Genomic DNA, 24609 nt, shown 5'->3' on the forward strand with positions numbered 1-24609 from the left:
TTAATTCAGCTGCCTTTGGTTAAAGTTCGTTTAAACAATACAGCCAGAAGAAAACCATTAAATTCTTACCACACTGTTTCCATTAACAACACTCTATAAAGCAGTAATATCTGTTCCAAGTTATTTTTGTATTTCTCACTGTATTATTAGAAAATATTTTTCCCCATTAATGAATATGAAACAATATTATATTTTAGGGAAAAAATAGTTTGAAAATTAAGTAGGGGAGTAAGTCTGAACCAAAGTATTTGGGTAAACAAACAGAATGTTCTAAAATTTGGAGAATGGTAAACTGAGGTTAAATCTAACTGAACCCTTAGCTAAGACACTGTATTATTAATATGAATATCTTACTTACATGAAGTCCTTTATGCTTTTCTTTAATAGATATATAGGAATGCCCACTTTTAAGAAGGAAATACAGAAAAATGTCACTTTGTGCAGGGGTCGGAAATAAGGTTTGCTATTTAACAAGTTTTGCAAATAGCCCTGCTAAATCCTAATAAAACTTGCAAATCAAAGATGAAAAGTTATGATATTTGTCCTGTAAACTTATCAAGCACAGAGCTTTGAGAGCAGATGCAACTAAAAAGATGTCCGAGGTGTATCTGAAGCTGCTGAACAGTGAAGGTCAAAGCACTTTCTGAAGCATTAGTTCAATGAAAAATATAAGGAATGTCCTACCATTAACCTGGAAATCATCTATATTTAAATGTTTCATAAGGGCATCCAGACCAAACACTGGTATTCAAAATAGCTATATTTGTAATCTTAAAGCATGTGAAATTTGTCATTCATTCTGTAGGCACGTAGAAAGCATTTTATACTTCAAAACTCTTTAATGCTATTAAATAGATTTCAGTATTTGATCTGGATTAAGAATGACTAACTGGAAATAACTAGTAAAAGTGAAACTAGATTATGTAATACTGATATGAAGACACCTCCGGATAATATGGTTAATGAAAGCTTTGTCAACTATTTAAAGAATAGACTGGGCAAAACACTTTTTCTGGTAAGATTCATTAAGTTCCGTGTCCTTCACATGTACAATTACAGTTACAACTACAATTTACTACTACAAGTAACATCACAGATAAATTAATTTACTTCTAAGGTGCTAACAGAGTAAATTTTTTCTTTCTCTCATATAGATCCATAAATACCAGTATGTGCATGTTTTTCCCTATACAGATAGAGTTTCATGACAAATGAGATGAAACATATGCATGAAAAACTCTGTAAATTCCCTTTCCCCAGAAAAGATGCTGAACTGTAAAGAATATTCACATTGGAAACTCTGAAGTGAAATCCTTCATCATTCTTGGTTTGCAGGAAGTTTTATACAGTGAGAAAAGCATTTGCTGGAATTACATAGTGACATAGCAATTTCAATACACCTGTTGATGTATACACATACAGTATGGGACAGAAACAGGTTCACCTTAGGCCCTCTGGCCTCAACCTTCAATCACATATAGATTATTAAACTATAGACTTCTATATACAGCTACTCTAAAACAATGAATGTCGTTAGGGTAGATTTACATACGTATAGCTCCAAGAAATAAGCTGGAGTAAGGGAAGCCATTTATGTCTGAAGTTACAAAAGAATGTCAGATATATGTGGACAGATGTTTTTCTTAAATCTACATGTTTTCTACCAAGGGTTTCTTTCAAAAATATTCAACGTATTTCAAAGCAGGTTCTCTTTTTGGTTAAATTCTTGACAGTACTTATAATAAGAGCAGACAGATAGTACTTATTGCTGATTTTATCCTAAACTGATGTAAGCTTTAGAGAAGCTGGGACACAAGTATGCTTTGTTTTTTCAGCATTAACTTACATGAGTGTTGAGCAGTGAAAGACTACAAAGTTCTAGCTTGTTCCCCACAGCCACTTGCTTCCAAGTCCAAATAAAGACTGCAAGCCTTAATTTTTGTGCTATCCAGATGATAGCAATGATTCCTCACATGCCACAGACTGGACTGTGGACCTATTTTTATCAGTGGCATAGCAGCCACAGCACAGACAGGCCATTTAAGTATTAGTTATTTGTTTGTATTCCGCATCCCCAGAAGAATGAAAGAGTTACGGTGAATCTTCTATCGCACGCTGCTGATGCACACCTTTAGTTCAATGTTATTCCTTTTACCAGAGAGCTAAGGGAAAACTCTCAAATAACAACTCTCCATGCCAAGACTGACAACCTTCATTACAACAGACTGATGAAAATTCTTTCTGCAACTACTGCCTTAATAGTTAACCTCTTCCACGATGTTTAGTATTGCTAGCAGATCCTTAAATTTTTTTTAGCTTGAGACAAAACAGACAGTTTGCCCATTTAACATGTGGGTAGCTGAACAACAAGGTCTGCGTGAAGATATTCACGAAAGGAAAGGAGCAATGGAAACCATGAACCTACCTGGCCTGTTAAAATACATTACTATAAAATTAATAAAATAGTAAGAAGAACAAGCTTATGTTCATACACTAGATTGCTCTGCACATGATAAAACTGCATCTGTGTGGATTGAACTAAAAAATTAATATTAAACCTGTGATATCAAAGGTCAAGTTAACTTACCTATAAATTAATAAGTTCACCTACCCATACGAAAAATTAGACCTTGACCTTCATAAATCAATGAGTTCTAGCTATGAGCTCATTAATATAAAATCAATCTAATAATTGTGAAAATATTAATTTATGCAGACCAAGCAGGTACATCACAGATCATTGTCTTCTCTCTTTCCAGTAAGATGATAGTAATGATAGTAAGAATTTTTCGTTTGATTTCTAACAGCATTTTGCAAAAAAAAAAAAAAAAAAAAAAAAAAGGGCATTGCCTCCAGATATATCTGTTGCAACATGCAAAAGCGTAAAAGCATGTTCCAAACTACTCCTGGAATGATCAGGACACTTGTTGAAGCGCACTGCAACTTCCATCTAGGCACCACGCTCAGCTTTCCAGTCCATGCAAACAGGGACAGAAGAGACTCTGGTGTGTGCTTCAGTCTCCATCTTACAGATATCTCTTGTGTGCACTTCCTGAGTGGGAACTGTAACTTCCAATAGGCAGGCTAGGCTTCTCCAGATCAAGTGTAACCTGTAATGGCTAGATTCACTTTACAACTACCCATGTGCTAGTTTATAATTAAACTTCACATTCAGGTGAAGTTTTTGCTGTCATCTAGCACCACTGACATGCACATTTGCAAGGGCACTGAAGCTTCCATCAGTGACCATGACCAGCCTAATGAATGCAGCCAAACAGCAAAGCCCAGCCTAACATATACCCATACCCTGTGTCGACTCAAGCTTCAGACAGAAACCTGTATTACCCAAGATTTTTCTCGTATTCTTACTGGATCAGGCTTCATAAACACACAGACAAAGACAACCTCTTCAGAGCTTGCCACACACTTGCAAATGTCAGCAATGACATCCAGTGAGTCCACCTCAAATGTATTCATACTGAAGATAAGCAGACCCAGCTGGCTTGCTGTCAAATAAGGTCAAGAATTCAGATTTCCTACATATCTGTAGCCTCAAGTATACAGGCACCAGGAAATACGATGTGATTTTTTTGTATTCCGTCGTTGTATTCTGTAAAGAAGATCATATTAGATTACAACATATATGCTAATTAAGACAAGGATGGGAAGAATGAAGGAAACAAGATACAGTAAAGAAGTCATCTTCAAGTCTGGTTGCTATTTAGATGGTTATGAAATAACATAACAGCATTGGCAGGCAGAAACAAGAAATCTGAGCAATGGAGTTCAAGGATTAGGATATTCATGCTAGACCCCTGGAGAACTATATTCTCCCATGATGAAGAGTAAGTAGTGAAAAACAGGACTTCATATTATTTGGGACAACCAGCACCACTTCACCAAGGACAAGTCTTGCATGACTAATTCAGTGGCCTTGTACAATGGAGCGGCTACGTCAGTGGACAAGAGAAGAGCTATGGAAGTCATCTGGATTTCTACAAGGCCTTGGACATGGTCCCCACAATATCTCTGAACTGGAGAGATTCAGATTTGATGTGTGGACTGCTTGGTGGATGAAGAATTGGTTGGCCAGTTACATAGACGGGAGTGGTCAACTGCTCAATGTCCAGATGGAAATCAGAGACAAGTAGTGCTCCATTTGGGACCAATTTAATTAATTAATGACTTAGATGAAGGGATTGAGTGCACCCTCAGCAAATTTGCAGATGACACCAAACTGAGTGTTGCAGTTGACACTCCTGAACGACAGAATGTCATCCCGAGGGAGCTAGACAAGCTTAAGAATTGGGCCCATGGGAATCTTGTGAGGTTCAACAACCTCATGAGTGCTGCACCTGCGTCAGGGCAATGCCCAGTATCAAAACAGGCTTGGGGATAAAGGAATTGAGAGCAGGCCTGACAAAGAGGCTTTGAGAATACTGATGGATGGAAACCTGGAGATCAGCTGATGGTATGTGCTCACAGCCCAGAAAGCCAATCATATCCTGGGCTGCATCTAAAGAAGCATGGCCAGCAGGTCAAGAGAGGTGATTCTGCCCAGCAGCATGGCCAGCAGGTCAAGAGAGGTGATTCTGCCCAGCAGCTCTCATGAGACACCCCTCCCCCACCCCCCACCTGGAGTACTGCATCCAGCTCTGGTGCCCCAACACAAGAAAGACAAGGACCTGCTGGAGCAGGTGCAAAGGAAGGCCACAAAAAAGATCAGAGAGCTGGATCATCTCTCCCAAGAGTTAGGGTCATTCAGCCTGGAGAATAGAAGGCTCCAGGGATCCCTTACTCCAGCCTTCCAGGTAGGGAGCATGTAAGAAAGATGGAGACAGACTTTTTATGAGACCTGTTGTGACAGGACAAGGAGTAATGGTTTTAAACTAAAAGAGGTTGGATTTAGACTAGACTTTACATAATGGTGGTGAAACACTGGAACAAGTTGCCCAGAGGGGTGGTAGATGCCCCATCCCTGAAAATATTCAAGGCCCAGTTGGATGGGAATATCAGGAATATGAATACATCGTATATGAGAGTTACTGTAGAGTCACTATCTTGATTTTGAGAAATATCTAGCTGTACTAAAACACTAAAACCAAAAAGCTGAACTGATTTGCTTGCTTGAAACCACTCACTGTACTTGGGTTAAAGTGCCTATCTAATATTATGATCCATAGCCAATACTTTTCACAACACATTCCATGTCAAAAGGCAATAAATTCACCATGCCTGACAGTCCCAGGACTTTGTTTATACTACATTTTTCATGGATTAGCATGACTTTAAAAAACAGTAATTGTAAAAGAAAGTTGAAAAAGAAGCAATGATCTGGGAATGAGTCAGAATATTAATATTCTTAATATAAAGCATTCAGGAATGATCAGATTAGAACTTCATGTGTCACTACAGAAAGAGTTTATGTCCACCCTCAAACCCCAAATATTCTCAATAATAATAAGTTGACAACATGAAGAAAGTATTCTTGAAGTCAGATCAAAAATATGCCTGTGGAAAACTCCTGAGCCCTCTCCCCTCAGATTTGCTATACTCCATCATGAGAAGAGAGTGCTTCCTTCTAATGAACATTCAGCATATCAAAACATGAGAACTGAAAGAAATCCTTGATGTGAATCTAATGCATACTGGCACCCTCAGAGCCTAAGGAGGACTGCTCCGAGAAGACCCAGCATACTCTCTCAGCCTCTGACTCTTTTTCAATACTGCTATTTATTTATTACAATATTGGCCCAATGAGTAAGTCACAAAGTATATTCAGCATGCCTGCTCTGAAAGCTCTCCCCTACATATGCACACAAGTTAATCCTTCCCCTAACACACTTCTTTCCCTCACCAACATCAAATTAACTCTAGTTTACACTTTTCCATGTATTTGAAGCCATTCCTTTAGATTAAAGCAGATCAGGTGAGAAATTTCAAGATGTAAATACAATAGTCTCAGATTCTACCTAAGTGTGCTTTGCTGGAAAGGCTTTCATATTAGCACAGAGAAATAAATGCTATGCATACGTTGTTGAAGGAAGCAAACCAAAAAGGTCGTCTATGCGGATATTGAAAGACAGATGCTGATTCAAACAGAACTGGTACACAGGAGGGGAAAAAAGGCCCAAGAAAGAGCGACCAAATGCAAGACAGAAAAACAAAAAAAACCCTTTAGATATTACTCTCTTCTTGAAGTAAGCACATTTCCAATTTGTTACAGATTCATCTGCATACAAATTATCAAACTGGAACAAGACAACTTAGCAACACAGAGCACTCGGTTCAAGTGAACAGAGCAGATTAACAAAAGTTTGACAGAAAGAGCTGTACCACTTTTACCGCTGCTCCGTCACTGGGTCCATTCTTTCCCAACTCCTGCTTTCTGGTCTATAATTTGTATTTCTTTTTAGACGGTAACCATCCCTACAAACTCCAGTAGAGCCTCTTCCCTGTTATCAACTGGAGTTTAACTCTGGGCTTAACTCACACACCTGCTGTTGGCAGAGCTGCTCAAGTTGGCAGCTATCTACTTGTTATTCCTCACCATCTGCCTGTACCACCACAAACCGAAGAAGCCTCTCTCAATTGCACACCATCAGTTATTTCACAGGAGAGATTCAATCTCTCCTCTTCTTCCTAGCAGTTCAATTGGACCCATATTTGATCCATTTGGGGCCGTCAGGCTAAGGAAAACTGCAACTTCGCTGCTGGCTGCTTAGCTACAAACTTCTAACAGAATGTAAGGCACAGTTCAGATACACTGTTTATTGACAGTTCAGTGTATCTGCCACATCTTCTGTGGCTGACCCAACATCTACTAAGGCATCATTTCATTAGGAAAAAAAAATATATATATAAAAGAAAAGACACAATGTTTCCTGAAATTTTGTTTTAATATTTTTCAATCTATGTAGTTAGGGAACCTTCTGCACTCACATCATTTTAGCACTTTGAAAACTTCTCTTCTGCAACCACCACCTAACAATGACAGAATAAAACATATACTTCTTCTTTCAGACAGAATGATTTCACAGCTATGATGTAGGCTCGCTCTCTCAGAGGAGTTAAGAATAATTCATCAGTAGAGCACTTAGCCTCAATGCCCTAAAAATACAAAGGGGAAAAAGACTTCAACTTAAGTTCAGACACTTCACAATGCATTATTATTACCTCAGAACCCACACATTACACTTATTATTTATTCATTATTACTACTTATAGTTTCCAGGGGCAGTAAAAGGATTATTTTCCTAGTCATGGACATTTAAAATTTCTTGGGCCTGAGTTTCAAATGAGTTTTTGAGATTCAAAGTTGCTCTCTGTGTGTGTAGTTTCTATTATCTTTCATAAGATTTATGGAAAGGAACAGCATTACTAGGAATTAATTTTATTTTTGAGAAAAAACCCAACTCAATTTAAATAGCAATAAGCATATTCTCCTTGCTAATAATTGTAGGAAAATTAAAATATGTTGAAGTACATGCTGAGGCTGAACAATTCTAAAAAACTGACGTGCCTTGTTTGACAAGCACATATGATGTGTCCTTAAGACAGAATTTACTGCATTCTGGAGAGTTAATGTAGAGTTTAAGTGAGAACACTAGATAACATGTGGAAAGTAAAGAAAGGAGAAAACAGAGAAATATGAGAAAATTTGCAGAAGACAGGTAACAGCTTTTAAGTTAAACAATATCACTCCATTCCTTTCCCCCATCTTCTTAGGAAAAAGATTTTTTTAACTCTGCATGTGTGAAATGTATAACCCAGTCTAGGGATTACGTACAGGTGTGGTTAACATGAGCATTAGATTGTTTAGGTCAATGTGATAAGTGGTCTGCTCTAATAAAGCCTCATGATTTTGTTCACGAAGGTTTTGCAGCTCTGACTTATTTGTCTTGTTTTGTATGGTAGGAAAAGTACAAAACAAAACTCCTAGGAACTACAACTACCTCCAAATATGAATCTTCCAAGGAAGCAGAAAGGCTGCTTTGGAACTGCTTCCAACTTAGGACATTTCAGAAAGGAGATTTAAAACAATCTTGTATATTTTTATCTGTTTGTATGTTTGTTTTCTGTGTGCTGTTGTTATTTACTAAAAATTTTTCTGTACTGAGATTTACACCTTTAGTCTGTGATGGGCAAGAAAAGTAGAAGTACCTGTCTGGTCACTGACAGCCACAGAAGTAGAAACAGGAAGGAGGAAGGCTGCCATACAAAGCCAAACTATGCAGGGTCCGATGTACTTCATCTCCCCCTGGACACATGTGAACAAACAGCTACAAATCTGCAACAAAAAATAAGCATATTCAGAACAATCTCATCTTAGTCTTCTCGCTGTCAGAAAACTACAAACAAGAACTTCTTAACTGTGAAGAGGAAGTTGCTAGTCACATACAAGTGTATCACTTATCTGTCTAAGGAGCTACAAAAAAGAGATTTATTTCGGTCTAGAAATAAATCATAAATATACTCCTTTTTAGCTCTTTATTAATAGACTCAGAAGTAACATCTCAGAAATACTAACTTGGAGCTATTAATTGTAAAGGTAGTGAATGTTAATTTCATTAGTAATTACTAATTTTCTTTTATACTTCTCCCCAATTTATTTTTCAATTTTCAATATACTAGCTAAACTGCTTGGCGTCACAACACTTTCAGTGACTGCTGAAGTAGTCCTCAAATTGAACAAAGACAACATGCTATTTTTTGAGCTTAACCACGAAAGAAACCAAAATGCCATATTTCTGCACCTTGCAAAGTGCCTAGAACAGCCTATATTGAATTTACAGTTTAAATCTCACAAAAGTACAGGCTTCAACCACATAAACTGATACTGTCACTAGGGGACAAAAGCTTCCTTCTAAGCCAACTGCGATGTATAAATACACATGAATTTAATGAAACACAGAAAGTGTCTAATATTTTTCTAATCACATTTTCTGCAAAAAAAGGAAAAAAATGTGCAATTTTTATAATTATTTCCGCAAAGCACCTTATTCATCATCAGAGCTATTCTGTCATGTACTGACAGCAACTACATCGTGATTAACTTTTCTAGCCTTCCCACCAGCAGCAAAGCGAATACATGTTCAAATAAATTATCATTTAATTTCCTGCACCTGCTTTCCAAGCAGGCATCGGGAATTCAGTAGAGCTGCCGCTCCAGAGGTCTGGTTTTCTGAAGTGCTCTGATCACCAATACCGCCAGCCCCTCGCTGCCGCCGCACCTCCGGGCTTGGGTCCTCTCCCGCCGGCTGCTCCGGGAGGCTCCGCTCCCTCGCACAACCGGCGCACCGGAGCCTACGGGGCTCCCGTGGAGCGACCGAGCCCTCGCCAGCACAGCCTCAACTCGGCAGTGCCGGCAGCTTCGTTCCTCTTGGATCGAGCCGCGTTTGCCGGAGGGAGGGTTCAGCGCTCCGGGCGGGAAGGCAAGCGGGCAGCTCTCCCGGGCGCCCGGGCAGCGCCCCCGCCCCGCTGCCGGATCCGCTCCCCGGCTCTCGGCTCTGCGCTGCGGGCTCCCACCGCCGGGCCCGCCCCGTCTCCCCGGCCCCTGCCTGCGGCGCCGGGAGCCCGGGGAGCAAGCGAGGGGCAGGCGCCCGCCGCCGCTTCCTCCGCAGCCCCGGGGCGGAGCGGGGCCAGGAGCCCTCCCGGGCCGGCGGCGCCTGCGAGCGGGGCAGCCCCTGTGCCGCGGGGCGCTGCGGCGGCACCTGCGCCGGGCCGGCAGGTGAGGGGCCGCCGGGGGCGGTGAGCTGGCCCCATCCGGCCGGGAGTCGGCCCGCGGCATCCCCGGGCTCTGCCCGAGAGCTCGGCCGGCGCGGTGCCCCCTCCCCGCAGGGCACTGCCCGCCCGTGCCGCTGCTCACTCACCAGCGCGCTCCCACCAACCGCATGCAGGCCACCCGGCACGCGTGCTAATTACAAGGACACGCACACTAAGAGGTAGGTTTTTAAATGTAAATATATGCACAATCAGCATTGTGGCCACTCGCAACAGTTTAATCAGTTTTGTAAATTACTGCTCATTTAGCGGGGCTGTTTTTGTTAGCATATCTTAGCATATACCTATAGTCACCCATTTGCATATACAATGTATTTACACAATCATGAGCAGAATACTATAGCACAGGCTGATTGCAGTACATTAAAAACTTACGGTATCCATCATGTTTATATAAACCATAGTTAATACTAGCAGTGATAAACTTAAATGGCAATTTTGGAAATCAAAACCAAAAACACCACAAAACAAGCCAAGAATAGTGTAGTATGTGCGAGTGTGCACATGTAAGACGTTTAGATAATTGACTACAAAAAATGAGTGGCTTACCTTTAATTTTTTTATTGGTCTGTCCCCCCAGAAGCACTGAAAATGCCTGTACAGGGCTGCTGTAGTGCCGAGGAGTTGCTGGAGTGAGTCTCCAAAGAGTGGTAGAGGGGGATGCAGCTCTGTCCTTATTAGTCACACAGTGTGACCCTCCCACTCTGAGCACAGAATACTGTGCAAGAAAGAACAAACAGCCACCCAGACACAGATTTTACATAGTCATATGTGTATATCCCAACTCAGGTAACAATGTAAGAAATGTTTAGGGTTTTTTTCTCCTTCCCCCTACCTCTCTGAAAAGCCCCCCCTCCAACAGTTCCATAAATTAGACAGCCATGGTATGAAGGCATGAATGAAAGAGTATCTAGTTTCTAGCTGTGAAGAACCAATTATGTACATTATTACACTGGCAGAAACTAGCTTTTATCTTTTCAGTGTAAGCATACTTTAATTTTATATACTTTTATATACTTCATCATAAATTTAAAAATCAACCACGCAAAAAAACAAGAGAGTACACTTATTTATGGCACTGATGCTGTAATGCACAGTGAATTACGGAAATTTGTTTTGCCTTTTAAAATCTATCATTTACAAACCTGAATGCTCTTACATTTGTAATACCATCTGTCTGTGATGAAATTATGAGACTGAGCACTGCCATTGGCTCTTATCTGAAAGTGCCAAACTGCACTTTTGTCAGGTTCTCCAAGTGTGCTTGTGGCAGTTTTTCAGATTGCATTTTAAAGACATGAACCAGATAGAAGGACAGAGAGAAGTAAAATGATTAGGAACAGATATACAGAAGATAGAGATTAGGGCTTACATATATAATTTATATATATGTATGTCCAAGACATATTTTACCTTTTTCTAGTTGAATCATTCTGACAGGGGAGGATAAAAGGAAGGTGGTCATATGAATATTTATCAGCTTAACATCAATTTAGATGATTGGTCTTCAGATCAGAAAATTCATAGGGTAAACTTTCTTCTACCCCCAGCTCCCCATACCCCAAATCCTCCCACCCACTCACTAGATTTTGGAATGTGTTTCCTCATTTCAATCAAGATAACTAGCCAGGATAACCAACAAATCCCATGGAAAGACGTGATTATCTTCCTGGTTTGAATTTCAAAACAGTTGTTGTTCTTCCCAACTTAGAATCAACGAGAGAAAGATGAAATTGCAGCTTATGTACGCATCTGCTAGGGCGTTTTATTCCACAGCTTTGCCACAGACTTGTGGTGTAACTTTAGGCAAGTCGCACTTCTTGCTTGCTCAGTGTGTAAATTATAGAAAGTAAGGCTGTCTTACCTCTCAGGATGAGGTGCAAGAGCCCAATCCCACAGCTGACAGATCATCGGAGCACTCTTCTTCTCCTTCAGACTGTTCATTTGATAAAGGCTTCAATGTTGACTTGTAATTCTGTGTTTGAGGCAGAATTGTAAGATCCTCCGTTGAAAGATGCTTTGTAAAAGCTCTGCTGTAGTGAAAGGCATCACCATTTTTTTTGTTTGAGAACTGCATTTCTCATTGCTCTTTCAAGCTACAAAATTCTAAAATTTTTTTACTTTATTTTACATGTCCTAAATACCTGGATTCATCTACCTTACACGAATATAAACGGTCTCATTAATTTCAATCAAATATAAGTTCTGAAGTAGCTAAGCATTTTAATTGCATAAAAATTTGCACATACAATCAGTTTATCCCTTAAAGAAATATTTCTGCCTCTTAAAATTTCAGTATTGCTTCAAGGTCCAGACTCAAATAGGGCCTTCATTTCCTGTGAAGCAATAATGAAACAATTCCTAAACCAAGGATGTTGCTTCACTTACCAAAATATTGACACTACAAACAGAAAACTAAATATCTTTTTTAGACCATCTCAACTTTAAAAAACACTCCACATCTGCATGAAAGCAGTCAGTAGGAGAATTAGAAACTGCTACAACCTTCCCTGACTAACACATACGCTTCCTGTACTCTGGGCCAGATCTTCAACTAAACAGGATTATTCCAGTTCACATAAATCAAAGGAATTACAGTGATTTATACTAGTTGAGGAGCACCACAGGAGGGACTGCCATCATATGGATTTACGGACAACACTCTTCACAGTATTAAAAACTGTTCAAATGGCTAGTGATGTGAAAATTTGGAACAAGAAAAACCTTACTGTTTAAAAACCTCTGCCGTGACCCCCCAAAAATGGCTTCTCTCTGCCTCCCATAATATAAGAAGCAAAGCCACAACTGGTGAAACATCTGTTGTTGCCACAAACAACTTAGAAATCCCAAACACTTCTTCACCTGCAGTCACTGATGCACTCCAGGAGAAAACGTCTATACATTATTTTATCTGCTTTAAATCTGGGAAGTACTGGAAAAACTGATAATCTAATCTGAAGCACCAGCAGCAAATGGATGATACCCCATCTTGTCTTTGCAGCAACACATTTTTCCAACTATCTCAGAGTTTAGCTACAACGCACAGAAGACAGAATTAGACCTGGATCCAGGAAAGAGTCAAGGCAAATACACCAAGAAGCAGAAAGTACAGAAATTTAGGTTTGAAGCCATACTTAGCACAGACATGCAGAGAGTGTTCCACCTCCTGTGCCAAGGCGAAACTGCTCCACTGAACAGCTTTTACTACAACTGCAGTTGCAGGCAAGATGCAGGGGGGAAAGGTGAGAGAATCGGGGGACTAAAGCACTGACTTATTTTTGTAGAAACCTTTTCTTTATTGCTAACACTCACTTTCACCCTTTGTTTCTTTTTTTGTCATGATTAGATATCCAAACCAGCCAAGTTGCATAATTCACTCTGTCTATGCAGTGTTAACAGATTTGTCTCCATCTCGTTAGACCCACATTTTAAACTGTTGCTTACAACAACACATATGCAGGAATGAAGCTGTAAGCTTGGACAAAACTCTTTAAAAGCAGCAGTATCCTATCTGAAAAAAAATTTTGTAAAAGGAGATTCATTTGAAACGCCCCTTACCACACATTTCTCACTGAATGTAGTGCTCAGTATTTCTGTTCCGTTGTGTAAGCCCTTATGTGGCATTGTTCTTTGCCAGATGATCCTTTCTGCCCTCTGCAAGATTTGCCGGTCACGACAACTGCTTTCCACTGAAGCAATTAAAATATAAATGCTTTTAAATACGTGAGACTGAACTATAGTGAACTTAGACGAAACAGGTGGAATCCCAGCCCTGGGGAAGTTAATGGAAATTTTAACATTGATGTAAATGGAGCAAAAATGTCACTCAAATGAGGGCACTTTGGCAAAAACAACATAAAAAGGGAATTATTTATATGCATGTGCCCACATACTAAGCACTCCTAAGCAGCAAAGCCAACAGAAAAGCTGGATGTCATTTTGTTTCTGCTATAGGAGACAAAAAGAGGAAAAAATCCAACTGCTACTTCTTCTACTGCATACTTAAGCAGCACTCACATTTTCAGTAGAGGGGCCAAAGTAACTAAAAAAAATACAGAGAGAGCACTTATCACTATAGTTTTGTGGTATTTGTTGCCTTAGGCATTTTCTCCATTGTTTGACACTTTACAACGTCTTAAAATAACCAATTGCTAGTAAATACAACGGTACAGCAACCAAAAAAATAGAAAAAAAAGCACATTCTTTATCTTTAATTCCAGTGTCACTGATAAACCCAATCTCAAAAAAAAAAAAACCTCACTTACAATGTTTAGTGTTATCTGGTCCTAGTATGTTTCACATTTTTAATAGGGGCATCTTAATTCAAAATATACACTTTTCAAAGTAAATAAACCAATGTCATGATGTATTGCTTATATTTACCTGTTGTAAACATGGCAAAAAGCTGTATCATACACTTTGTAAAGTATTCATTAGTATTCCACAAAAATACATTTCTCAGCATATACTACTCTTTAAAGTATTAGTTCAAAAACACAATTAAGTTGCTCAAACCTGAAATACTTCTAGATTTGTAGAATTCAGTAAAACATTAGTCCAGGCTTAGAGAACCAACGTCAAGATTAATAGCATTAAAATGTCCCTTATCTAGTAAAATGCATGCTTTCCATTTTCTTCCTCTGAATATATATATATACACATACCTATATATAACCATACTCTAAACAGCTTGCCACAAGTTCTGTTGTTTCATGAAACACAAAAGCATGCAAAAAAAAAAAAAATTACCACCGTTCTTCTTCCTCTTCTTGCCTTCATATGGAATTAGCCCTACCTGTAAAGCAGAAAATACATGCTTTTTGGTGGCTCTTGTATTTTACAGGAAAAAAGTAAGTGGTCAAAGAGCTGATTAAGGAAGAGAAGAGCTGAAAGGTGATTTTCCACAACAAGTCAAAGCACATCTGGATTTAGATTGAAGTATCCATACGTCTTTGAAAGTCATTATACATAATGAAAAGGTCAAAGCCAGGTTTTAGGCAGCTTTGCTGAGGCGTATAGGTTTTTGCCCAATATTTCTGTATGAATATGTTAAAATCCTACACACAGTCTGAAAGCATCTATAAATCAGTACAATACGCTAATTTAAAATTTAATAATGCACATATTAGAAAAAGGAAGGTAAAGAGTTAAAAAGAGAAAAGTTTAAGATCCTACAAATAGAATAGGCTGTATAAGACTTGCAGGCTTAATGGGCAGGATTGTTTCAGCTCAGAAGGTTGAATACTCTATGCCTGTTTTCTTTTAACTTCAGCAGATGAAGCATAGATTTTAAATTGTAACAAATATGTCTAAGCATTTTAAAGTCTCAGTATCAGCCAGTGTCTCCTACTGTTGTGTCCTTTCTATCCAGCTAACTTGCCCAAATAGTACTTAAAAATTGAATACTACTATGATAAATAACCCACTTTTAGGTCTAGTTATAAAGAGTTTCAAATTTTCAGAAAGTAACTTCTTTAAATTTGCATATGCCATACTAACTGATATATAATGACCATCAGTTTTATCAACATTGTACCTACAACTATATTAACACATCCAAGATTCTGGGTTCATGTAGAGCTATTTACTATTATACTATTTCAGTGCTCAATTTCAATACTGTCAAGCAACATAAAAATTAAATAATAAAATGATAAGTATTTTATTCATATTTATTGCTGAATAAATAGGCACAATAATCTAGAAAGTCATAATAAGTGCATATTTAATCTGTATCTCTGCATTCACATACTCTCATCTACGAGTAATATTCTCAGGGTTTAACCATTATACTTTTAAGTAAGTAGTTTTGTAGATTTATGTAATCTTGATGTGTAAGCCTAGAGCTATCTAGTTATGGTCTCCAATGTAAAAGAACTCTGAATTCAATAGTATCTAAAAGGCTGCAGCTAGAAGTAAGACTGAAGCACATGCAAAAAGAGAAAAAAAAGATCTGGCTGTCACATTCTCTCTTAACCAGCTTCCTGACCTATACATACTGCAAGACCTATGTCACCCTGTGTGTATGTATTTTTGGGAGCTGAAGATTTCAGCACTAATAGAAAATGACAGTCCAAAGGGAGAACCTATCAGACTGTGTTTGCATGACTATTTGTATGTTTATGCATTCAAATTTTGCTGTTTACTGGGAATGCAACATCCAGTGCTACCTCCTAGAAAGGCCACTATTCAAATAAATGGAAGGTTCTTAAAACAAATGTAGCGACGTAATGTATGGAGTAATGTTTGCCTCAATCTCTTAATTGTCTATTCTTGGCATGTCAAATCTGGTTTGTACACAATGGAGAAATGTAATTTTGGAGCAATGCCAAGTGATTTAGTATGAACATGACATTTTGATGAAGCCTGGAGTTGCTACGGACTCCTTTGGTTTCTTCCCTTTCCTGGTAAGTGGAATCCAGATCAATCTTGTTGGTAAACTGTGTACTTAATCTTGCCAATTAGCCATTGACTAATTGTGATGGAACCAATTATTAATGCTGGAACCAGCTATGTTCAGACAGCTTACACTGGCAATCCTGCAATTATTTAGTGAGGCCATTCTTTCACGTGAAAAAAATTTCAACTCCTGACCTCCTAGGATAAGCACATGATAGTGGGTTTTGGGTAAGGGAGGTAGGGTGAAAGGGAACAGAGAGAGAGTGAATTAGAGAGGGATAGAAAGGAAGAAAGAAAAAGAGAGATCACAAGTTCTGGTTCCAGTGTTGACCCAGCTGATGCACCCAGACTTCGTGGAGATAGCTTTTTGTAGCACTTGTAGCCCTAGTAGCCTTAGAGCTAAGTTTCTTTCTTTCTAAGTAAATGAGTTTGCATGTGCAATGTGTTCTTCTAGACCTTTCTGGAAATGGGTCGGAGGGCTTCAGGGATCTTGGGTGGTATTGATCCTCCCTTACAGTCCATGCCAGCTTGCTCACCTCATTCCAGTGCCAACGCTGTACTGCGTTGTATGTATCTCCAGAAGCCAAAACATTTTTCCCAGAAAAGCGCTGCCCCACCTCCATATGCCCCCCTGCTTCTCCAGCCACATCTTCTTCTTTCTCACAGTGTATTATTACCAAAAATCCCTGGCTGGCTCCACCACTATCAGTTCATGAGGCATACACATTAGGTCTTTATCTTCTGGGCTTCTACAAGGGAAAGACACTTTTCACAAAGAAACAACTTTTTTTTGTAACAAAATTGTGTTTGTCCAAATTTTTTTTAGTATGAATAATCATAGCTTGACATGCTTTCTAACCTATTCGTGAAGAAGTAATTCTGGTTCATGTGTTAAAATTAAAAGGTCAGATTTGTTAAAAAATAAGAACTCACAAACTGTTCTAGGACTGAGTTGCTCAAAGATTCATCAGCAACATTGAGCTTGTCTCTCCTATTTCAATATCGTTCCATTTCCCAGGACTTAGAATAGAGGTTACTTCTTTAAGGAACTGTTAATAAGTTACAGATACTTCACTAGTCTTTAGGGAACTTTAAAATCTACTTCATCAGAGGATTTGACTCCTGGAGAATAAAATTAGAAAAAAAAAATAGGCTGAAACAGCATAAACTAAGCCTCTTGGCAGGAGTTAAAAAAAACCCAAACAAACCCAAATCAAACGAACATAAAAAACCCCCTATATACATAACGAAAACCAAGAGCTTGCATGAGGCACACATTTGTTCTTATGCAGGGTTTATCATTCCCACAGAATTATTTCTTGCAATCAGAACCTGGTTTTGACTGCCAAATTAGACTAGCCTAGTTCCAAATGACAAATCTGGCAAGCCTTCTTCAGAGTCCTCCCTAGTACTGAGCTTTACTGTGTAAATCAGTGGGGGTCTGAGTGTGTCTCATGGCTGCCTGTGGTACATCACAGCAAACCTCCGGAGAAGTGTTACGAGTGCACAGAGAAAGAAGCTGTCTACATCCAAGCACACTTTTGCAATTACAGTAAGACAAAGTTGATTATCCGTGTTCCTGTGGTGTGAAGACCACAGAGTTAATAAACCAAAAGTAATTTTATCACAAGTTTAAATCCAGCTTTAAGCATTATCAGTTAGTTCAGGCCAAGGGAATTGTGGAAGTGAGTTATGCTCCTGTCTACACATGTAAGCAAACAGCAAATAAGGTGAAACCTAAATGCAAGTCATGTGTGTCACCTGAGATGTCTAAACTAAAGGTGTAATTTCCATAGGGAAATACAGATTTGGGATTAGCTGTTCTTTACAAGTGTCTCTCTGGATTTTAGAATGACAGTGTTCCTAACTTCAACATGACACCTTAGTTTCTGAACCGAATCTGTGCATGCTTAAAGGTTTTATAGAATCTGTGGACTTTCAACCAGTTTAAATAAACTTTAGGACCATCACGGCTTTTAGATATCTTTAGATAAGGTAGTCTTATATACATAGAAATACTTATATTCTTTTTATGGCTAAAAATTAACTACAAAAATGACCTACACTACTACAACACATTTTTATAATCACGTAAATTGTTCACAAAGTAAATTGGACTGATACTAATAAACTGAGTCAAATTCTATGTACAGAGGACTTAAATGAATATTCCACAAGCACTGCCTGCAGCAGACATGACTAAATAAGAATTTTCAGTTACATCTACATAAAGCCCTTCCATTTACATTCGGAGCAGGTCTCCTCAAGAGTTCCATTAACAGATACCTTGGTCTATAGCAAAGGTGTTCATATCCTTTTCAAATATAATATAATTGTATTACCTAAGAGAGGATAAAAATTTTAGTATTGTCAGTGGAGGACTTCCACTCCTGTGATTTTATCAGAGAATTAAAGATAAACATTACAATCTGTAAAAGAGCTTTTTCCACTTGTATTTTAGATGGCCTCAGGCAATACTGACAGGTGGTCATAACTGCTCAGATCCCCACCTTACTATAATTTCTCTCGTGTCATATGTTAATTCAGAAGTTTTAAATACTTCTCAGTCTATGCCATTGCCATCATTTTGACTTCAGATATTGTCCCATTAAACTCCCCAATCCTCTGCCTTGCCTGCATGACGATAGCTTGCCTCTAGACTGGAGAGACAAGGCAAGGAAAACCATACAAGGAAAAAGGGCAGAAGGCAGGATGACACTTAGCACATGGGAGGCTTTCACTGCTCACCTATGTAAATTAAGATATCTAACATATAAAACATCAAATTAACTTAGTGATTTCCTGCTATATCTTTGAATTATTTACCAGTATGAGAGTCAGGAGCTGAGGCAGTAACAGAGAAACAGAAGTGAAAATTAAGATAGTAGCGTATCCTTTGATATAGGGTAGCCAAATGGATGTGGGTAGGTTCCTTTTCGTCTCTTTGTTAATGAAACACAGGCTAATCTTGATTCAATCAGATTCATTCAATCTCTTTCAGTATAGAATATTATAGAAGGCAGTTCTTGTTTTATATGTTATCAATTTGAGAGTCCTGTAAGTTTTTCTGTTTATCAGTAAATGGAGACAACAGCGAAGCATCATTATATGGTTCATTCCAGATGTGTAAGTGGGCATGGACAAAAAAACCCCTATAAATCAGACTGAATTAAGGATTGGATCTCACTTTTCTGATGTAGCCAAGAGTATGCTTTTGATGCCTAAGAAAGATTTAATCCATAATTAAGCCATAATTATGGGGAGCCAGAGTTTCCCCATTTCCTCCCATATTTCAGATTCTTTTCTCTGAAGTTAAAACATGTATTAAAATGTCTTCATAACTTTGAGAGAGTTGAGAAGTGCTTTTGACAATGATTTACATAAAACCTATCAGCATTAAGAACGTCACCAGTCAGGAAAAAATGAAAATAAAAGAAATACCTTTTACTAGTAAAATAACACAAAGAGCAATCCCCCTGAAAATAGTTTCATCAAAATAATTTCTGCTTAAGTAACACTGAAAAAAAAAGTCAGTATGGTTCACCTGAAAATTGAAACATTTTAAAATATATTAAAAAAATCCTTATCTAGAAATAAATTTTTTGTATTTCCTTTTGTTACTGTTTTTCCTGAAATAAACTTTCTCCCACAGGACTGATCCCAGTTCCATTAATGACCTCGCCTTCTGCTGTCAGATTTGCTTATTCAGCACATGGTTGTTCTCTCCTGTGCTGCTTGCAGGATGCCACTGCTGTATAGCTCCACTCTTGGATCTCACTGGAAAGAATGAGCAAAGGAGAACTAGAAAGTCAGTGCAAGTAAAACACCTCTGTTTTTCTGTTGAGCATGGGAAGTTTGGTCAGTTTTTTATATTAAGTGAAATTTTGAATTCACTAAGTCAGTGTATGCTTTGGCATAAACTCCATTTGGGCCAGAATGTCACACCTGCTTTCTACCACCTCCCCTTAGTTGCTGTTGCGGTGAGTTAGGAGTATGGGAGACCTCAGTCAAGCCAGGATTTCACTCTAAAGAGAAAGTATGACCAACACTTCCTGTCACCCTCAGAGAGAGGACAATTAAGAAATAAATATACCAGAAGAGACTGCTTCCTTGGATTATGATATGCCTTTATCTGTTAAATAGCCTTATGGTAGCAGAAATCTTATTTCTATGTACAGACTTAAGCTATTCTCAACTCTTTCTGAGTAACAAAGATGGATTGAGGAGCTTTTGTTTTATTTCATGTTTTTTTTGCTACAAAGCACTGTGGTTTTGTGGTAGGTGGGTTTTTTGCTTGCTTGGTTTGAGTCTTTTTTCTGGAATCATTCCTGCTCATCAACATTAATTAGTAAGCAGAATGCTTGGATGGTGGAAGCTAACACAATGGCATAGTTACACAACCAATACCATATAAAGCAGTAACGCAGCTACACTACTGCTACTTAGCATTTCTTTCTGTTAAATCCCATCTTTTTTAAGCCATCCCAGTGCATGTGAAGCTATTGTTACCTCCCTTAAGAAGTTTCAACTTTCCAAAATGCTGTATGCAGTTCAGTAAGGTTAGCCCTGCAGTATTTGCTCCCTCAAGTAAAATCTTAAATTTGATTGCATTGTATCACCTTTTTCCTGGGCAATCTAAATCACCTTACAAAAATGGACATACCATTATTTCCTACTCAATCATTTTCATGTCAACAGCAAGCTATTCACAAGGTTTTCTAGCCGAGGAAAGCAAAGTCTTGCACTCAATTTAATGATGTTTATCTAGCAGTAATGTGATAGTTTTGCAGCAAGCCAGCTGAGCAATCTCCAAATTTTAAGAGAATGTTCTAAGTACATGTGAGAACATTATTTTTCTGACAACTGGAAAACTGGAATGGGAAAACTAGGATTGAAACAAATTTTGAAGTTGCTTAGCAATGCCTCATCTAACTTGTAACTGCTTATTTTTCAAAAACACTTGATTAGTCACTACTATCAAGTAGGAAAGTATGCTACTATCATTCAGAGCTGCTTTCTCTCATACAAAAATATGCACTGAGACCTTGCTTGCAGACCTGCTTTATGTATAAAAACAGTCCAATTCTAGTGGCAGTCATATGAATACTCTCAAAAACCTGTATAGATTTATCTAGAGAGCCCTTGTCGTGATGGAGAAAACAGCTAGTAACAACAAAAATTAATGCTTTAGATTTCTTTGGAAATCTATCCTTTGGATGTCAGGTGTGTTTAAAGAAAGTGTTCATATTTTCAACACATTGGTGTAGTGTATTAATAGTTTGAATGATGCCAAAAGTCAGCACAACTAAAACCCAAATGGAATAAAATCTGATACCATCTGCAATGGCTAGGACTTCAAAGATGATCAACATAGAACCACACATGAGCAAAGATGATGGTGAACATAATTACAGTCATAATACAAATACTTAAACATTGGGAAATGTTTTAAATCAACCTATAGAATGCTAGAAAATATCATACAATGAGTATGCTACTTAAAAGAGCACACAAATACAAATGAACTAATTTATGAAAGACGAACAAGTGTTAAGTGATGTTGTAGAAAACAGGGCAAAACATACACACCTGCTAGGTGACATTTACATTGTAACATTATAGGTAACATTATAGAGTTCACACAGTGGAGACTATGCCCAAACATGGTGAAGCTGAACTGATACCTAATGTAACAAACAAACTGAAAGTAAACTGATTACACCAGGTAAAGGCAGGGAGAAATTTAAGCAACATCTACAACAGAGTGACTTTACCAGTGTAACAGTACTGGTATGATGTGCTACAAAAATGGTGATCTGCAGCAGGTAGTGAAGCAAGTCAGGGCTTAAAAGCCTGCAAGAAGGGAGGCTACATCTCTGCAGACATCCTGCTCCTCTGCTTGACTGTCCTCATGGTGAAGAGATTTCTCTTCATATCCTGTTGGAACCTCTCTCGTTTCCCCTTGTGCACAGCTGTCTTCCTCCCACCGCGTACTTTGGAGCCACTCAGCTTCATTTTTCTCAATGACCTTGCCCTGTGCTTAGGCTGCTATTAGGTGTCCTGAAGACTTTTCTGTGCTAATCAAAGACAATTCCCATGCAAAAAATACCCTCCTGTAATAGCAAGTATGCTGACACAGAAAGCAAACTATGTCTTCTTTGCAGACTGTATTTGCCCTACATCTTTTATGCAGCGAACAGGGAAAAACTAGGAGAATGTTAGCCAAAAAATGATGGTCAAAAAATTTGGCTACCAACCCATCCAGGTACGTATTTTCAACTCTTCTTCACACCAGATTCCCACAAGGGTTTTTCTTCTTGGAGTGACTGAAAACATGCTCTGTGGGATATCTTGATGCCCTTTGCTTCTACAAAAAGTATCGCCTGTGCACCTGATCCTTTTGGGCACTGCCTCTTTCCTCTGGTTAAAACTTTGAAGACATTGTAGCAAACAGTTACCTTAAACAGAGCAAAATTTCTGGTGGACTTTTTTAATTTGGTGACTGTAAGAAAGCAAATAATAACCCAGTGAAAAAGCAGAAGAGGAAAGGTTTTTAATATCAAAGCCAGTATGTACACAAAATAAATACAAGTACATAATCATTTAAGTGAATACCTGCTATGCATCATTTTACAAAAAATATGTACATTTCTAGTATTTTGCACTGAAAATTACTATCTGTATCACTTTTTTTTTTTGTGCCACAAAATGGGGACAAAATCTGGCAAATGAACTGAGCACTTCAATGACAAAGCAAAATAGTTGCTGGAATAAGGGAAGGAGAACAGTTGCCGAGGTCTGTCAGTACACAGAAGAGAGACAGGATTGTACAAACTCCTATTAGTGTGTCTGTCATGCAACAAATAAGAGACTGGAAGGTGAAGGTGAAAAGATCAACAGGACCAGATTTATTATGATTTTCTATCTCTACTTGACATACCAAGTTCACAGAGGTCAGAGTGGAAATGCTGTGGTTTCACATATTGGAAAGAATGCTTTAGATAAGTCAGTCATACAATAATAGAAGATAATTATTTATTGAATATATATAGTGAAGAAATAGCAGAGAAATAGAAAAGTTTAAGCAAGCTCTAGTTGTGCATATCTACAGAAATGGAAATTTTTGTGATGGCACTGAATCATAGGCTTGAATGCTTTGGAAAGCAATGGTGCCATCAACAGTGACAGAGCTTGACAAAAAAAGTAAGATTTGGAACAAGCCATTTCAGCTTTGAAAAAATGGATTTAAAATTGATATATACTTAACTTCAAAAAGACAAATCATTCATATATTACACACCAACTCCTGAGGTACTTGCTATGCTAAAACTTCTACGGAAACGCGAAATTTCTCCAAGTAATGCGTACAAGATTTGGCTCTCCTGAGATCTCTGGCAAACCTCCTGCATGGAAACGACTCTGCATGGAGAACTGCACCGCGGGAGCCCTCTGGTGGAGGAGAGGGGAAAATGCCCCGAATCGCCAAGCGCCAAGCAAGGCTCCTGCCACTTACACGGGATTCTTACACCTAAAACCGCAGCGGCTTGCAATTGTTAATTAATTAAAACTTATCTGTTTGAATCACCGATTACTAAATTGTGAGTTTCGATATCACTCTTCCTCTATTAATACAGGCTGTTTTCCTTCCCTCCTCCACCGATTATTCAACTGCAAGCCAAAGAGGAAAGCAGTGTGCCTGCAGGCAGAACCGAAAGAGGAAGAGTACCTTAAACTAATTCCTTGTCAAAACCATAGAAGAGAAAGTATTACTGTAACAAGTATCCATCTCTGCTGTTTCTGTTACTGGGTACAGGGAACATTAAGTCCTAGTAGTAGCTTGAAGCCCTAGCATTACTTTGGGTCTTGAAGAACAAACATTATACAAGCGAGAACTTTCAATAGTGAGTCAAGACTCTGAGATTGCTCCTCACTATGCACATACACATGCCTGGCTCTGCACAGTTTGTTTAGAATCACCGAATGGTTTGGGTGTGAAGGGACCTTAAAGGTCATCTAGCTCCAATCCCCCTGCCATGGACAGGGACACCTTGCACTAGACCAAGTTGCTCCAAGCCCCATCCAACCTGGTCTTGAGCACTGCCAGCATTATGGCATCCACAACTTCTCCACGAAACCTGTTCCAGTGCCAGAGTCAGTTCTTTTGACTCTATGTATTTAGAAAGTTTTTATCTTGGGTTACAGGCATATACAGAGCAGTGTTTGTTTGTATCCATATTCACTGACAACTAACTAATAAATGATCCATGTCATTACAGACCATACATTTTAGATAGGACAGAAATGGCAGAATGTAGAATAATTTGCATTTCTGTGAAATCAAAACTACAGAGGTAACTACTGCTATGCCACTACTGATCAAAAAGACCTTAATGACAAAACTTCACAGTCAGCAGCCATAATCTCATG

General features: G+C 38.6%; 1 protein-coding gene across 7 annotated transcripts in view; it reads right to left on the minus strand.

The window, feature by feature from the left end:
• COL19A1 (collagen type XIX alpha 1 chain) overlaps positions 1–10474 on the minus strand; it is a 187483-nt gene extending 177009 nt beyond the window's left edge. For 4 of the 7 annotated variants that reach the window (XM_019288280.3, XM_019288287.3, XM_010405625.4 and 1 more), the window contains exons 1-2: positions 10333–10474; positions 8164–8290 (exon numbers count right to left, since the gene is read on the minus strand). In XM_019288280.3, coding sequence (XP_019143825.1) covers positions 8164–8254 — 91 coding nt within the window. In that variant the 5' untranslated portion in view covers positions 8255–8290; positions 10333–10474. Of the gene's footprint in view, positions 1–8163; positions 8291–9125; positions 9468–10332 lie in introns of those variants that run through there. The other 3 variants (XM_019288273.3, XM_019288297.3, XM_010405633.4) reach the window with 2 other exon arrangements.
• Positions 10475–24609: the final 14135 nt, after the last annotated feature.

The sequence above is a fragment of the Corvus cornix genome, chromosome 3, assembly GCF_000738735.6.
Source record: "Corvus cornix cornix isolate S_Up_H32 chromosome 3, ASM73873v5, whole genome shotgun sequence".
Classification (NCBI taxonomy): Eukaryota; Metazoa; Chordata; class Aves; order Passeriformes; family Corvidae; genus Corvus; species Corvus cornix.